This window comes from Abramis brama (genome assembly GCF_963993115.1).
Source record: "Abramis brama genome assembly, chromosome: 11".
Taxonomy (NCBI): domain Eukaryota; kingdom Metazoa; phylum Chordata; class Actinopteri; order Cypriniformes; family Leuciscidae; genus Abramis; species Abramis brama.
In genome coordinates this window covers 39,835,598-39,854,357 of record NC_139973.1, presented here as the reverse complement: position 1 = coordinate 39,854,357, position 18,760 = coordinate 39,835,598, and the positions used below count along the sequence as shown (strand labels likewise).

Sequence of the window (18,760 nt, the reverse complement as noted above, 5' to 3'; positions counted from 1 at the left end):
CAATATTCACTGGTTCACACACACACGTCAGCGACAAAAGTCTGTTTGCAATGGGATTTCCTTTGGGCTCGCCAAGAATAATGTTTTAATGCTTTGAAAGAAGCTCACCAACGCTGAAAAATAAAGTGAAAATGGTAATATTGTAAAAATATTTTTTAGAATTTGAAAAAAAAAAAATGTTTTCTATGTGAATATATAGTAAAATGTAATTTATTCCTGTGATCAAACCATCATTACTCCAGTCTTCAGTGTCACATGATCCTTCAGAAATCATTCTAATATGATGATTTGATGCTCAAGAAACATTTATGATTATTATCAATGTTGAAAACAGTTGCGCTGCTTCATATTTTTGTCAGGATTATTTGAGACATTATGAATGTCTTTACTGTCGCTTTTGATCAATTTAATGCATCCTTGCATAATCAGTGATAACTTCATTTAAAAATAAATAATCTCACTGACCCCAAGCGTTTGAACAGTAGTGTATAACGGCCAACACACACACACACACACACACACACACACACACACACACACACACACACACACACACACACACACACACACACACAAAAGCACACACTTCACAAAAACACTGCAAAACAACAGATGAAAAGACGCTGATTGTCACAAGTGCCGTCTGTAATAATCAGTCAACGACTAATCTACACTCATAAATCTGAGTTACAAAAATCAATAATAATCATTCAAAGGGAAACGTGTCAGAGTGAATCGGCACATTCATGATGTAGTGTGTGTGTGTGTGTGTGTGTGTGTGTGTGTGTGTGTGTGTGTGTGTGTGTGTGTGTGTGTGTGTGTGTGTTCTGAGCCAGATCTCATGCTGAGACACTAATTACAGACATGTAGAGCTCAGCATAACACACGCAACAACCAGCAGAGCTGCGATGCGCACGTGTGTGTGTGTGTGTGTGTGTGTGTGTGTGTGTGTGTGTGTGTGTACTTTGATCCAAACCTCCGAGTACAACCCTGTGCATTCCCATATATTCCCACAACACATCATTTATCCATCTGTTATTATTATAGTTGCCAATTTTTTATTGTTTTACTAAGTAAAAGTTACTTCACCAAGTATCACCTTTACTAGCACCCAGTCATTTCATTCTGATGCATTTCACAGTTACTGATTTGGCAGATGCTTTTATCCAAAGAGACTTACATTGCATTCAAGGTGAAAATGACAGAAATACAGGAATACAGCTGAACTGTGGAAAAAGGTGGAAAACCTTGGATTTAATATATACAGTCTCTCAATAATCTCTCCTCAACATGACACATGAGGATCATTAATGTTAAGGGCACAGACTGAACCTCAATATGAGGAATAGAAATCATAACTGGCACTAATAACAGTGATTTAAATTTTGCAAGTATTCAACCACATTATCATAAAGAGTGAGCAAGTGTCGCAGCCAATCACAGACAGTCAAAGCAAACATTATTCAGACACCCAATATGATTTTTGATATTTTTTTTACTAGTGTGTGCAGGACTCTACAGTTCATTTATGTAAGTGAGGAGGGCTAAATAAAGTAAACTGTGACATATTATACCCAAAAGGTCTTCATACAGTGACTACCAGTAAAATTATACAAATTTGGGACCAAAAATGCTTCAGACACTTTGAGCTGATCATGTTTTGCTGAAGCGTTTTTTCTTTAATTGCTAATGCTCTTTTTACACACAGACTGAACAAAATGAAGCATTGCTTGGTCACTGGTTGAGCTAAACTGGTATTATCTAATTGTGTAGTTAAATTTAACAGCTGACAGATATTCAACATAATTCATGTGTGAGACAGTCTAACAGAAGGACGGACAAAACCAGTCAAATTGTCATATTTTATTACCATTTTCTAAACTATAGCGAATAAACTGTGATGATGTGAGAAACGTTGAAGGCGTGTGAATACATTAAGGTTTGACTGTGTGTTGAGTGCATGAACACAACGGCCAATCAGAGGCGTTTACGGATCCGTTCAACAGCGCTCAAAATGCTAGAGGAAGTGCTGGTGTCGTCACATTTTAAAATGTATATCACTAAACCCAGACAGATAGAGAGAGAGAGATCAAGTGTCTCAATAAACTGTCATCTGTTGAGGTCAAGAGGTCAAGAGGTCAGTGGGTCAATCCAGAGCTTACAGCAACTTTAACTTCTAAAAACAGCTCAAATCAACTCTGTGTCATCAGATGCTAATCCTCAATGTGCATCAGTTGTGTCAAAATCATTTAGAATAGTTTTGCTTTATATTTGACACTGAGTTCAGGGTCTGTCGTAAAAACGAGGAAAAACACACACACACGCACACACACACGCACACACACACACACACACACACACACACACACACACACACACACACACACACACACACACACACACACACACACACACACACACACACACACACACACACACACACACACACACACACACACTATTGACACTCAAGGCCAGAATAAGCTCAATGGAGGAGCCATAATTAACAACATTATCACTCAGAGAGAGAGAGGGCTTTACTGTGAGTTCAGACCGCAGTGTGTGTGTGTGTGTGTGGCCCAGTTGGCTCGTCCATCTGTTGTTGATTTGACCAGACTGAATGGTCTAGCGAGGCAAACCCAGACGGGAAGAGCTCAAGACGGGTTACTGGTGCCCAGACGCTTTAGATCAGGATTAATCCAGGTTTAACACACACACACACACACACACACACACACCAACATCTAAAATAGCACTAACCAGGTGCAGCAACATCGCATTGATGTTTAATATCCAGTTATGTGGAGCTAAAGAAAGCGGTCTCGCCGTAATGACGATCTCTCAAGAATTAAAACGGAAGGAATTGCATAGAATTGCTTGATGTTCAAGTACTTCTGTATTTTTAGTTGAAAAATCTGTCTTTATAACTTTCACTTGTAACTGAGTAACCACTTCTGTCCTGATTTCTTCGAGGGGAAGGTCTGTGGGCGGTTAAATGTTTTTGTTTTTTCACGTCTTTAGATATAATGCTCAAAATAAGCTCATGACGGAAAAACACACGGTGAGCATCAGTTTTAGTTTCTGCTCTGAAGCCGCAAGATCAGCCGAACGCTGTGAGTGTGTGTTAGAAATCAGGAATGGAGAGAGAGAACATTGTGCTTGGTACAAATTTCATCTTCAAATCAAACTTGGGTCTTCAGCCGACAAAGTTTAAATCCCGTCTGGCTAGAGCTCTTCCCAATAATGTTCACGCATTAGATCAGTAGATGGAGAGAAGATGGTCTTTAGTGACTGTTTGAACACGTTTGACCACGAGCATTTACACTACGAAATCAATTCGGTCAAATGTGTTTTCTACTACCTCCGGAAGTGGTCAAAAGTGGACGAGCTCAAAACGTTTTACACCTGTATTTAGCGCCTACTTGTGATCCGATCGACCAAAATGCTTCTTAATACCAGAGCCTTAGTTTTTAGTTTTTATATTTTCCATTCCATTTAAATGTGAAATGGGTCTAAACGCTACAAACAGAAGAACCTGAAAGTAACAAAAATGAAAGACGTTGTGTTATAAGAGCACTTCAGTGCCTGACTGTCACACACACATCACATAAAGCTACTGGATATTTCATTCACATCTTCAGTCCGTCTCTCAGGGATGGACAGAGTCTGTCCTCCATTTCACATCTCAGTGAGTCCATCATGTGATGCTCCAGCGAGTCCTTACACTCCTGCGAGCCTCTAACACACTCATACACACACTCACTCACTCACTCATACACTCACTCACACACTCATACACACACTCACTCACTCACTCATACACACTCACTGAATTCTGAGCTCATCATACACACACACACCCACCTGATGCATACTACACATTCACACCACAAAACAGCAAAAATAAGTCATGTTACAAAACTCCCATTTACTTTTGAACAGTTCAGCTAATTCGCACAGTTCCTCAAGCATCTAAAACACCAACAAAAGACCTAAAAAATGAGAATAACACAAACATAAGTGATTAATCTAGTGGAGAACGCATTACAAATAGTGCTCGATTGAAATAGTCCTCCATTGGCCGGTGCCGATAATTCAAATATCGGCCGATAAAACCACTTTCCACAGCGCATCAATGCCTAAATCAGAACAATAGAAACTATCAACTATAAACAATGCATGAAAACCACAGCGCAACAATCCTCTCCAAATCTCTGCTGAACACATCTAGACTGTTTAAAACACTCACTATCTGTAGTTAATGAACAGTTACAAACATTCCCAAGCACAACACCTGAATCTAATCAGCATTAAACACTGAATAATAACGTGAAAATTAAGCAATTTTCTTTTTCTTTGGAATAATTTGCACCAATAAATCATTCCCAATATGACCAGGAACATACATTATGAAACTAAACAGGGCCAGTTTTGATTTGGTTAATGGTTTCCATTTCTTATAACCCAAATTTTTTTCCTCATCATAGCAACTTTACAACACAAAACACCAAGAGTTGCATCATAAACGACTTCAAACTCCCTTCTTCCGTTCCACACTGTGTTAGGAGAACAAAGAGATCAAATCTAAAGCTGTCTGTCTCTTACCTTCTTCAATCGGCCGTTGCGTGTTCCAGCGAAGACCACCGTGTTCCCGCGATAATCGTACGCAGCGACTGAAGTCATTCCGTCATCTTTGTCGATGAAGAGGGGAATGCCCTCGATGGTGCTGGTGCCCCCTAGAGGCTGGTTAAAATCCTGCCCGCAGAAATTATCATCGATCTGGAGAGGCTGAAACAGAGGAACAGAGAGAGAGTTAGAGAAAGAGACTCCGCCAAAAGGGTCAATGACTGTGTATGGGTGGGTTTTCCTAAAAACAGTTTCTGCAGAAGTCACACACACGCTCTCACACACTCACTCTCACACACTCACTCTCACACACACAGCAGTAAGGTAATTTATTACATGGGTGCCAAAACGGGAAAGCAAGGTCACTGTATTGCAGGAAACCCTGGAAAGGTGACGTAAGGACACGAAAGTTAGTGAGTGGGAAAAGGCTAATACATACAATACTTATAAAACCAATGTACTCCTCCTGTTACTTTTGAGAGAGAAAGAGAGAAAGAGGGAGAACTCTGTCTCTGCGCCCACAGAACTCCAATGAAAGCACTGATAGTTCCACAGAATGTGAATGTCATCCATTCACAAAATTCCACACATTTTCCACCCCGTATTTCGAAAAAAGCTTGAATAAAAGGTTAAATATATTTGGCTAACTTGCCATACTTTACAGCTGTAGACTTTAAGAATTATATATCTACCTAGAGTTTAGGTTAGACTTTGCTTTATATAAACAATAGTCTGTGGTATGTGCTCGTGTGTGTGTGCTCGTGTGTGTGTGTGTGTGTGTGTGTGTGTCCGTGTCCTCTAAAGCCGCCCAGGCACACATCAATAACCTTTCTTTCTTTCTCTGTCTTTTCTCTCTTCACCTCCCCTTTTCTCTTTGTTTTTCTTTCTGTCTTAATCCATCCAGAAGAGTCTCTACCTCACAGCAGGAAGAAAGGAAACTGAAGAAAAGAAGAGGATGACGGGCATCAATTCACTTAGCAAACTCACTTTTTCTCCTCTGAGCTAAAAACCTGATGTCAAGCAGTCACACTTCAGACACACACACACACACACACACACACAGCCTGGCTGGAGGATTTATGGCTTTGAAAACATCAAAAGTAATTTAATTCACCATATTTATGCCATCATGAGCTGAGCTTATTTAAATATCAGTCTTGTGTAGTCACTTTTAACTATTAGCATAAAGGCAAATCCCTGTGAAAACCCCAGAACACAAAAAATAAATGGAAATTGGTATTGGACAGATTTTTACCAAGTTTGATGCAATGCATTATGGGACTGTCTTCTGTAAAGAGATGCTCTACCATTCCAAATGTTTGAAGTTTGTAGGATTTATTTTATGTTTTTAAAAATAAGTGTCTTCTGCTCAACAAGGTTTATTTATTTGATCAAAAATACAGTAAAGGCAGTAATAGTATGAAATATTATTACAATTTAAAATTAGCCGTTTTCTATGTAAATATATGATAAACTGTGATCCTATGATCTACCATGTGATCAAAGCTGAATTTCCAGCATCATTACTCCAGTCTTCAGTGTCACATGATCCTTCAGAAATCATTCTAATATGATGATTTGATGCTCAAGAAACATTTATGATTATTATCAATGTTGGAAACGGTTGTGCTGCTTCATATTTCAGTGAAAACCATGATTCTATTTGTCAAAGAATCCTGTTTTTTTTTTAAATAGCAATATTTTATAGCATTATAAATGCCTTTACTGTCATTCATTTAATGTTGAATTATGCTGAATTTTTTTGTTTTTGTTGTTATGACCGCATTTCCGTGCGTGCTTTATGGACGTGTATAGGAAGAGACTCCTCCTCTAACCTCAAGGGGCTAAAGAAAGTTTGAAAAGGATATTAGCCTTCACAATTTCTTCAACAACACATCTTACTGACTCCAAACTTTTGAATGGTAATGTATGTGATGCATCTCAGGTGTTCATGACACAAAGACCTTATTCTGCCTGAAACAGAGCCCGAGTCCCACTGCTATTTCACACTCGAGTGATGCTGATGTGATGCAGTATTCTCTCAATCCTCATGGGTCACGCAGAGAAGATGAGCATTACATTCACTCAAAAGTGTGTGTGCTGAAGTAATTACATTCTCTCACACACACAAACACACATTCACACTTTACTAGTGAGGTGAAAACTAATGCAGGACTAAACAGGTTGCAGAAAGACAAACCAAAAAAACACACACAAACATAACTCACTGTGTGTGTGTGTGTGTGTGTGTGTGTGTGTGTGTGTGTGTGTGTGTGTGTGTGTGTGTGTGGTTTTCAGACTGCTGATTATGTGTCTGCCCAGGGCAGAGGCGAAACCAAACACAACACACCACATTCCAGACAGAGACACACATGTGACTATGTAAACTACGTTCTAACAATTTAATGCGTTAAACGAGTTATTAAACGCACTGCCCTGATCGGATCAGTGTGAATCATTCAAGCAGCACCAGATTTTCAACATTCTGTTCTGATGAGGTTTAAACGGCTGATTTCTGTGTTTCTGTGAGTAAGAGCACACAGGTGTTTCTGTCAGACGGACGGCAGTTAATAGGTTAATTAGCAGTGTACTCAATCTCTGACAGGCATAGGGCTGGGGCGGTTACTGCATTACCGCAATACTGGTCTGAGCTCGGTCTGAGCTCGTCACCGTCATCACAAAAAAAAAAAAAAAAAAAAAAGCATTGGCCTGCACATGTGTGCACGTTGTCTAATTACATTGATTCTAATGACATGGATTGTGTCTAATGACATTGTGTCTTACATAAGTTTTGTTTAGAAAACCTTGAATCCATCAAAAGATGGAGCACATCCGACCTTTCGCGAGTTGGGGAGCGCAATGTTCCATGACACATAATAACATTCCATTCGTATTGACTATTAGGCCTATATGCGAGAGTACCTACAGACATCCCAAGTCTCCCAGAAGTTCCGGGAGTCTCCCGCATATTAATAGCGGCTCCATGATGCCCGCAAATTAGTTAAAATCTCCCGGAATCTAGAGCGAGCGAGCAAGAGTGCGCATGCGAGACAGAGACTGTGTTCCAAACCGTGTAGCGCGCACGGCAGAGAGGGAGAGGGAGAGGGAGCGAGAGAGAGCATCCTGATTGGCCCGTTTCGGTAAGTCAACCAATCAGTTGTCAGTGTGGGTGGGCTTTGATCTCTTCTTCTCTGACTGCGCGCGCGCCTCCCCAAGTGGACGAGGCATTTTATGCTTGACGCGCTCGCCGTATACTATTCTTTGAAACGAAAGCGGGCGACTCGTCCTCTAAACCAGGGGTGGGCAAACTTTTTGGCTCAAGGGCCACACTGGGTTTTAAAATTTGACAGAGGGCCGGCCCAGTAGCAGATTATGAAACACGATCTCATGAAAGTGTGTATCTATACCACGAATTTTATTTCTCGTGCCATTTATACACCAAAAATGTTTGAGGTTAATTTTTAATTAGTCATATGTTAGATAATTATAGCCTATACTTTTTAAATATTGTTTATCCTTATTATTATTTAATGGTCCTAACAGTAAATTAGAAAGTGCACACTTAGAAGAGTAAAAATGACAGAAGGTTACGTTAATTCAACTTTATTAAAACTGCATATGGCAATCAATTTGCACTTCAAAAAGTCATACATTTGTGGAAAAAAACGGAATAAACGAATATACAAATTTATTTTAAGAATAATAAAATAAAACATAAAAAGCAAAGTCAGATCAGAACATTTAATGAAAAAAAAACGGGTTGACTGTACATGGCACACAGGGGAGTGTAGCCGAAAACCGGGCGATAAAGGTCAGTAAACGGAATCACTCAGTCAGGATACATCCACAAGCAAAGAAACTAAATAGCAGACAAATCAAAGGAAAAACTAAACAGGTGTGCAAGAGGTTACCAAACATTTTTTTTTTCTCTGTGAGTTTCCAAAAAAGGAAAAAACATTAACGTGCAACAAGTCGCTGTCTGTTTGGTTTCCATGGTGACGCGTCATTGCTTGTTACGTGACACACCGCAGCCACAACAGCGCTGAATGAATTATGATCTGCTTTTATGTCATATTTTCCTTTTTTACAGCTATGGCATGCAATATCTGATATTCCGATTGTCAAATATATGCAACGCAATATATATATTACGCAAAGTATTGCAAGAAAAAGGCTAAATGAATGCAATCTTAAGACAATTTTTTAAATACTCGACGGGCCGGATTAAACAGCCTAACGGGCCGTATGTGGCCCACCCCTGCTCTAAACCATCAGGAATCAGCAGTGAGAAGAAGTAATAAGGTACACTCGTGAATGTTTATTTTAGAACAACACTTTAGTACACCAAACTACAAAAGAATCGTGTAAGCAGTAAACCTTGAGATTATTAGGCTACCTGTGACATTAGAAACGTAACCTACACCTTAATTAACGTTATCTTACATACAACATTTGATTTAATTAATTAAATTTAATTAATTGATTGATTTAAAGCGGTTTACCGCTATACCGCGGGAATTTCTTGCTTTTCAACCGCGGTAAAAAAAAATCCATACCGTCCCAGCCCTAGACAGGCAGGATGCCAACAACAACAATAAAGAATTAATGTCACATTGTCGAATTTTTTTGTGTTGTGGTTTCAAAAACCATAATACATTTTTAATCTGATAGATTATATAAAATTAAAAGAACATAAGAACACAATATTTTTAAGCATTATTTAAATTTTTTCACTATGGACTGCACCAAAGATAAGCAGAAACTTTGATTTCCATTTATATGGCAAAAAATATTTATTTTCTTAGTTATTCTAAACTAGCATAACCCCTGATTTTAAATTGAATATGTTAGAGTCATAAGAAAGGCTAAAAAAAACACCCTATAGGCCTACACATTTTGGATGCAGGTTTAAGTGCTTCAAATTAAACTTTTGGACTCACTGGGAAATAATTATTTGTCATATGAGCCTCCATTTAAAACAAATGTAACTCACTGATCAACATCACCAATTTCCTAGTTAGTTGTTGGATGACTAGTCAACCATCTTGGATGTTCCCTAATTGTTTCACACTGAAATTTGGGGTCAGTTGTGTAAAGGCCAGGTTTATCCATAATTAAAAATAAGAAAAGATAAAAAGACATTAAGTCAGTGGTAAGCACAGTGTGAAGAGCCTATTGTAATTTATTTTGACTCTATAAATCCTGAAAGTGTAAAAACATTTTAAAAAAATTACTTGAGTTTTGAGAGTTTCAAGAGTCTTGAACGGTTTCTAGTGTTTAAGTATTTAGACGTCACACGTTCAGCCACTCTGTATCGGTTTTGCTTCCCAAAAACATCTTTCATTCTCTATTAATCCACCCGCTTAGAGCTACAGATAGACTTTAAATATAAAGAAAGGGAAAGAGATCAAACCGATTTGGAATGAGTCAGAAAAATAAAAATGGGGATCTTTATCTCTGAGTGCTTGGTTAAATGAAAGCCATTCTTTGCCATTGAAAGCCCCAAGAAAGACAGAGCGAGTGAGACGAACAGAGACGAATGAGGAGAGAGAGATTAAGAGTGAGCGAACGAGAGGACGAAAAGCAAGCCCTGGTCCCAGAGGACCGTGATGGCAGAGAAGATGGGATCAAGCCTTGCTAAATGAATTAGAAAGCATGAGCGAGAGAGCAACTCATGAAATTTACTCAACTCCCCTAATGATGTTCCTGTCTGACTGAATAATGGAAGCACTTGGGAGAAAGACAGCAAGAGAGAATGGACGCAAAAGGAAACAGGAGGTGGGTGACAGGAAGAGTGCTTGTGATATTTATATTCTACAACATTTTAATGAAGTTAGACACAAGCTAATAGTGTAGTGGAGGTACTTGACAATAGTTGCACTGTATTCTTATCCAGTGTCATCCTTAAATTTGCATCCCAGCCCAATAAATAGACTCTACTAAAGAGCAATGTTTCTCAACTCCAGTCCCACCAACCTCACAGAATGTTTTAGATGCCTCCATATTCAATACACTAGTGGTTAAAAATGTACTGTCAGGATTTACTAAAGACATGCAGTGAAAAGTTAACGCTGAAAAGGCGTGGAGAGTTATTTTTGCGGCTTACCTTAATGCATATGCATTTGTAGGAGTTTCCCTTTCAGGCACAAAATGTATGGGAGGAGAGTATTTAAATGAATCACGCAAGGTGATTTACTAAGGTTTGTGCTCGTCAATGTACTGGTGATTACGCCATTATTTACCGCCCAAAAAAAGCATGTCTTAAACCGGACGCTACCTGGTATATTGCGTTGGTCATTATAGAAATTATCTGACTGCATCTGTGTTCTTTAATTTGCGCGTTGTCAGTAGATCACGTGCAGAACCCATCGGCGCTGTTTTGGAATTGCGCTCTCACACTAATTTGCCGTTTAGTAAATCTGCCCCTAGGCATATGATGAGTTAAATCAGGTAGTAAGACATCGAATTGAGAAACACAGCTATAGAGGACTTTACTAGGCCACTCCTCAAAGTTCCCAGTTGTCCTACCCGGACGATCCTAGTCTGAATTTCTCCACTCATATCTAATCACAATCACCCTTTGCACCAAGATAATGGAAGCTGAACTCTAGCAGAGGACATTACTGAAGCACACCCATTCATCCAACCCAACAAATCAATCGTCATAGCCATGCAGTGTGTCTTAATGGCCGGCCATCAGAGACTTACCGAGTTGATGCATGGTAGCTCCTTGTTGAGTAGCCAGGGCAAAGACAGCCTGCCCTCTCCTCTATAGCACGATTGAATCCTTTCCTTGATCTTCTCCTTTATTTTGGTTAGCGTGAACAGACAGAGTGCTGACTCTTTTGGGGGTTTGGCTCGGTTCTTCTGGCCTTGGGAGAAGACTGTAAACAATATGTCCTCTTGCTCAGACACTCCCAAAGAGTTTGCAAGTTGCCTTCCGGGTTTGCTCAAGTAGGCGTCCTGGATCAGTCGATACTCTACGCCATCTTTGGTGCATCCGATTGGGAACTCCACGTAGGAATAGAACCTGGGATCATCGATACAGAGTCGGACGATCTTAGAGGTGAAGAACTGTTCCCCGCTGGCATCAGGAGAAGTTAGTTGGGTATCCAGCTGCAAGGTCAAGTAGTAGACAAACTGCTCACTGCTAAAGCTGTATATGTAGTAGATGTCAAACGCTGGGAATTTGGAAAGCGTATCCGACGGGATCTTCAGCTGCGACGAGACAAACTCGTCCTGGTGGACAAAGCTGAACATGTCAGCATCTTCCTCATTGGCCATCAACTTACGGCTGGAAAGTGTTGGGAAGTACTCCGATTTCCCATCGATGGGCGTCCCGATAAAAAGCTTGCTGATATGACCCTCAGAGATGATGACGCCAGACATGGTTCCCGACTCAGCGACGCTGGAGAGGTAGTGTTCCTTGCGGTGTTGTGGCTCGCCAAGCTTGAAAAGGTTATCCAGGCGCAGAAACTGACAGATGCCTTGCGAGGTGCTTCCACAAGCAATGAGTCTGTTTTGGGGATAGTCTATTAGCAGCAGTTTGTTCACATTACTATTTGGGGAGAGGTCATGGGGGCATAACTGTACACTCGGAGGTGGATAGCATTTCTCGTTGTCCACTACCGGACCCGTCTCATGACTCCTCAACTTGGTCAAGTTGCTAGAGAGCTTGTAGATCCAGTTTACAGCGCCAACGTAAACATCTCCTGTCTTGTTATGGATGGCTAAATGTGTCAGACCCCATTCAGGGGGCAAGAAGGTCTTAAATGGCTCCGGTGCTCCTCCAGAAAGGTGGGGGGAAATGCAGATTGTCAGCAGCCCAAGGAGCATTACAGTCCTTGGGCTAATAATGCATTGCGGCCCCTGCTGAGGCCACATATTTGCGCTAGTCCTCACAAGTGAAAGATGTGGTGGTCCACGCTATTAGTCTTCAATCTGGGACTTTTAAACAAACTCAACAAATAAGAAAGGAAGGCAGGACAAGCCTTATTGATTCAATGCTTCCTTGCCTTCTCACACAACCGTGATCCACTCCAACATCCACCTCAGTTCCTCGTCCGGGGCTCCTGCAGGGCAAAAAAAAACACACATTATGAGTGCAAATATAACATTTCTAATTCATCATGCATCATTTCTCAAAGTCAAACAGTGGGGAAAGAGAGTCAAGACAATATCTTTCAGTTTGCAACCAATCATTTAGAACCGTGGTCGAATGAGGCGAACCGTGTCAACTTTTAATTACTAAGACTGATAGCTCTTAGGGTGAAGATGGATTAGAGATGTACTGTAAATAATCTCAACACCACAGCTGCAGAGTTGGACCCGCTTCAGCACTGGCACAAGACATCCATCATCACAAACTGTCTGACAGCAGCTTTGTGTAGATCAAGTATGCAAATAACGGTGTACCTCTAAAAGGGCCCTGAACAACAAACAAGTCTAAAGTCTTTGAGGTCTGAAATGCTTGAAGTTGTTCTGAACTTTACAAGGGCAAGAAAATTACATTGTCCTGTTTCAACTCAACATGAAATGATTTATACAGCTTTTTCTATTCTAATTCACAGCCCTGAGAACACACATTTCAGTATAAAACCAATAAGAGTTCCACAATGCGTTATGATGGTTCATATATGCATTTTAACGATTATATCTGTTCACCATGATTATATGACCCACAATTCTTTCAGAATGGTGTCAGACCATTGAGTAAACTGTAGTAAACTGCACTAAAATATGCTATACAATTATTTGTAGTAACTAGGCCCTGTTTAGATCAGAGCTCCTCAAATCCAGCTCTGGAGAGTCACTGCCCAGCGTTCAGATAGAAGACACATGAACAAGCTAATTAAGGTCTTCGGAGTTACTAGAAAATTACAGGAAGGTGTGTTTGATCAGGGTTTGAGCTAAACTCTGCAGGGCAGTGGCTTCAAATCCAGCCCTGGTTTAGATGTTGCCATTTAGTCAACAGATCAAACAACTCAGGACTGATATCACAGTGAATAAAGATCTGGACTGGTAACTCAAAAGGGTGACCAACCATGAAACCACGGGTTACTCCAGAGAAGCTACACCTGTAGTTGTTTTGGATAAAAGCATTTGATTAAAATTACTACCCAATTAATTGTTAGGAAAACAAACTGCAATTGTGCTGATGACAGAAAATAAATCCAAAAAAACAAATCTGAGTTCACCACCATTTCCACTGGAAAAAAATGAGATGACAGAACTACAAAAACAGGAAAATCTCAGCAACAGGAGAAAGCCGGAGGCAAGCGCAAACTGTGAAAGATAAAGGAAATAAAAGAGGAGATAGTGCAGAGGGAAAATAGGAGGAATGGTTTCCTTTCTCTATCCTTTTCTTTGCCCATTTCTTATCTCCATTGCTTTTTTCCTGTTTGCGGTGAACTGATGGTCTTCTTATCTGTCCATCATTCCCCAAGGACGAGATGATGGGAAGTGGCGTCATTCCACAGATCTCCAGAAACATGCGCAAAAATGGACCAGAGAAAGGAAAATATTCCTCTGTCTATCAGCAGAGGACCAACCAACCAAAACTCTAACTCAAATTCAATTTCAGAGATGAGCTACAATCATATTTTTTACAGGAAATTTCAAATACTTTGTTATTTTTCCATACAATTAGTAACCATAGCATTAACCAGTGTAACCCAAAATGGTTCATACAATCATTGTTACTACTGTAAAACCATAGTAAATGAATATAGCTCTACTTCAAACAGCATAAAGAAGCTTTCAGAATCTGTTATTTTTTATTTCTATGATAGTAGTGGCTAATAGCTAGTGGTTATTTTATTACTGTATTCATACATTTTATAGGAAGCCATAAAACGTAGAGCCAGTTGGCTCTTTAAAACTATCAAAAACGTATCCTACTACCATGTTTTTGGACATGTGCCAATAGTAGCATAGTAGCATTGTGTATTATTTTAAGTACCACAATATGGTAAACATTCAGTACTTTGCAATTTCCATTACTTTACTATGGTACCACCACTGTACTGTAAGGGAAGTCATAAGATCTCTCTGAGTTACTGTGTGTGCACTTGCGTGCAAACCAGAGCAAAAGAAAAATAGAAAGAGGCAGAAACCTGTACTAGATTCCCAAACCTCATTTCTCTTCATTTGAGCGGATCGGTCGTGACAGAGTCAACCGTAAATATCAAACCAAATTGCATCTGTATCCCCTCATATTGCTATCTGGCAATGGAAGTATTTGTAGTGATTTTAGAGATAAAGTCTAAGAATGAAAGGGAATGAACATGAAACTATAGGCTAAATGATAAAAAAATGTAAGCCAGAATGCCTCAGAAAGGACTGACATCTTAAGAGAATTATCAATCTCATCAAGAGATAAAAGAAATTCTTGCCTAACATCCCTGAATGCTTTCTTTCATCTTGTGTTCTCATCTTCCACTTTTAGATTCGCCAATTTCCCACGAGTGCCTGCACTTCAGACATCAGTAAGCGCTTAAATGATGCCAATCAATGAATCTGCAAGTGCCTGAATCAGCTGCTGAATATTTATCTGTCTGTGCATAGTGCGGTTATCATAGATGTCCTTGTTTATATCACAGATCTCAGCCTAGCTCAGTATTATCAGTGGCATCAGTTTCTACTTGTGTCAGTCAAATGAGCCGTTCGCACACATCTTACCAGAAAACCACAGGCTACTGAGCAAACATTACAATCCTAGAACCTGTATGTACTGGCACATCTACCACAAGATTTATTTATGAACATGCATCCAAATATATGTAGAAACTTTATAAATGTTTTATTTAATTAACATAACAAAAATTAAATGAACACCACCACGGAAATGCAATGCAATGCACAAATGTCTTTGCAGTGCAATGCAAAAAGAAGTGGTTCATTCTTATTTTTACTGTAAGCAACATATAAAATGTCTTTTTTTGTTTTTTTGCTTTGGGCAAAAAGACGTTCGTGGTGAGATTCACCCGCCACACACAGACGCTGGAGCACATTTCAGCATGAGGAACATGAGACAGAGTTAATATGGAAGTCAATTCATCCTCCATTTTTCCCACAGCTGCCCGAGGACACGTTATTCAGCGAGTCGTCTCACAACCCTTCTGCTTTAGAAAACAGAGCATAAATTCACGTACACACACTGCGGACAGACCTCTAAACCCGTCTCCTCAGATAATGGCGAGCGCTTGCAGGCGGACGGCTGATTTATTACTTGTGGCATATCAATTACAGAACTCGCCTCTCAGATCTGGAGCGAGAATACACACAGAATACACTCCGAAAAAGACGAGATGCGGCTCACGTGTTGAAAACACACACAGAAGCAATATACTCGCATAAACAAGTGGTCTCGGGTGGGGAAAAAGCAGACACAAACTATAAGAAACTTGTAAAATAGAAGAAGAAAGTACTATACAATTTCATTCTGGGCACAATGTGCATATCTGAATTATGTTCTGTATTTGCCAGAACAGAGCAAACCGTGGATCCTGAATCCCATAATGCAATGTGCTTAACATGACTTTCCATTTGCAGTGTGACGAACTAACTGGACAGCACTTACGGCTTTAAACAACAAAGTTTAAAGTTTAAAAACTACAGTTAAAAAGGCTTATCACTGCATACAATACACTATTTAGGATTACATGTTTTCGTACATAATATTTGGGTGATTCTTCCCTTTGACATTTGTGGTGTTTTAAACTCTGAGCGATGGAGGATGGGAAGGCGAACACGAGTTCACAGGAAGTGGCGAGTCAGCAATGACACGGTCATTTCACAGCTCATTATCCCATTAATTAAACATGCTAAATAAGCCTCAGAGAAACGATCTGCATGCAAAACTCAAAAATCCAGCAGAACACAGATGATACAGCGTTGACCTGTGCATGGAGGGGTATGGAAGTCAAATAATGCCAAATATGTTTTTGAAACAAAAACGCTTGTTAAATTTCCACTAACTAAAAAAAAAAATGCATTGCATTTTGAATTTGCAGAAGTGAATTTGTCAAGCAAAAAATAATGGACTGACAATTGCCTGTTGAATATTAGGCTATATTATATTTTTTTAAACAGAATGTATATTTTGGAAGTGAAATCTGAAAGGTGAATATGGATTATTAACGTTTTAATGTTTTGAATTGAATTATTCACAGCTTAAATATACAACCATGTTGAATTTCAGCCCATAAAAATGCAAGCCCTAAAAATACAACGCATTAAAACGCAAGCATGGTTAATGCAAGTAGTGCAATTCAACAAGATTTTTTGTTTCAAAAACATTTGGCATTATTTTACTTCCATGAATATATCAATGCACACCATAATCCAACAATTATGAACTGTATGCCCCATCATTTACCCCAAAATACCACAGTAAAATCATAAAAATGTAAATGATCATCTTCAAACATTATAAGTAGATTTATAATCTAAAACTATGTACGCATTTACAGTAGTAATACCTGAAATAAGGCAGGGAAATAAACAGATGTTGTTTACACTCGTCCCTTTAATGCCTGACCCGTCGGGCCCTCGACCCCCCATAGAGGAGAAAATCCCCTCACACACACACACACACACACACACACACACACACACACACACACACACACACACACACACACACACACACACACACACACACACACACTCATCTCCAGATTTAAGCTTTCAGAAACAGGTTTTTGACCCGCTTGCATGTCAAGATCTCTGCACTCATGAGGCAAACAGACATGCAGAGAGACATCTACCACTAATCTAGACCTATAAAAAAATGATCTAAACATTTTTGAATAAGAAAGAAACCACCCAGCAACCAACAAAACTCTGCCGCAACAAAATAGCAACATTCTGAATTAAAATTAAAATAAAAGTTGAAAGACGAGTTTGGCAGAGAATATATTCTGAAGTCTCAGTTTATCAGATCATCTTACTGATCTTATCACTGATTTTAGTCATGAAAGAATGTTTTTTATCTACAGTTTTTTTCTCAGTGGGTTTGGTTCTGGAAGTCCCATTAGGATATGAAAAACGTCTTTGTTTAAAGTTATAAGCCATGAACCAAACAAATGAGCTACGAGGAGGATCATATTCACATTACAAACTTTGCTTTGAAGCAAAAAAGTATTTAAAAATCAGACAAAAAGACAAAGATAGAAGACTGTAAACTTAAAAGTCCCCCTGTGGTGAAAATCAAGCTTTTAAATGTTGTTTATGTGTCTATGTGGTGTTTTTAATGTGCTTTAAGACAAACCCTGTGTAAATTCATAAGTCGACACTAGGGATGTAAACGGTTAATCGATTATCGATTAATTGTCGACAAGAATGTACTCGATTAAGTTAAATTAATTGTCGGCTAATTGAACATTACAAACGTGACACGAGATTCTCGCGTGCGGCGAGAGACCCGACACAAACCTGAGGCGGCAAAAAAGAAACCAAACATGAGGCGGTCAAAACGGAGTGGAGTGTGCGGGAGCATTTCAAATTTGAGGCGAAGGAGGACGAAAAGTGCCACCATTGCGCATATGCTTCAGTTATTGTGTGTGAGAGAGATCTCAGGACTGGTGGGAGCATACTGGCTTTAAATATTGGCTTTAACGAGGAGCAGTGGGTTCGAAATTTTGTTGTGTACAACAATATGTTGTGTCAACGTTTGTCCACATTCCTCTCCTACGACGACACAACGTTTCGTCGGGTCATCCGTCCCTTTGCAGATGCACGTCGGGGTTTCTCTTGTCATTAAACCGCGGAGACGTTGCCTAATGCCTCAGAAAATCCGACCTGCCTGTTTACATGACAGTCACATTGGCACATATCCGATTTATTTCCACATATGAACGAGGCCTGAAACCGATCTCGATATATTTTCCTGTTTACACTGACATAGAACACATCGGATCTGTGTCACATGTGCGCAAAAAATCGGAATTTGGTCACATTTCACTGACAGTGTAAACGAGGGACGCCCTCTAATTTTACTGTCACCTTCCTCAGGGATGATTTAAGTTGTGTTCAGTTCTATATTTGAAGTTTCCAGGTCTAGTAATCTTACTGTTACCTTTCTCAGACCAAGGGGGATTATAAGTGCTGCTGCTGCTAATGTTTCAAGTTT

The 18,760-nt window shown here is 39.6% G+C and overlaps 1 protein-coding gene across 1 annotated transcript in view; it reads right to left on the bottom strand.

Moving 5' to 3' along the window:
• The window catches only part of plxna1b (plexin A1b), a 137,981-nt gene that overhangs the window by 99,740 nt on the left and 19,481 nt on the right, over positions 1 to 18,760 (bottom strand). The window contains exons 2-3 of the mRNA XM_084128859.1: positions 11,335 to 12,698; positions 4,606 to 4,788 (exon numbers count right to left, since the gene is read on the bottom strand). Coding sequence (XP_083984985.1) covers positions 4,606 to 4,788; positions 11,335 to 12,510 — 1,359 coding nt within the window. The 5' untranslated portion in view covers positions 12,511 to 12,698. The remainder of the gene's footprint in view (positions 1 to 4,605; positions 4,789 to 11,334; positions 12,699 to 18,760) is intronic.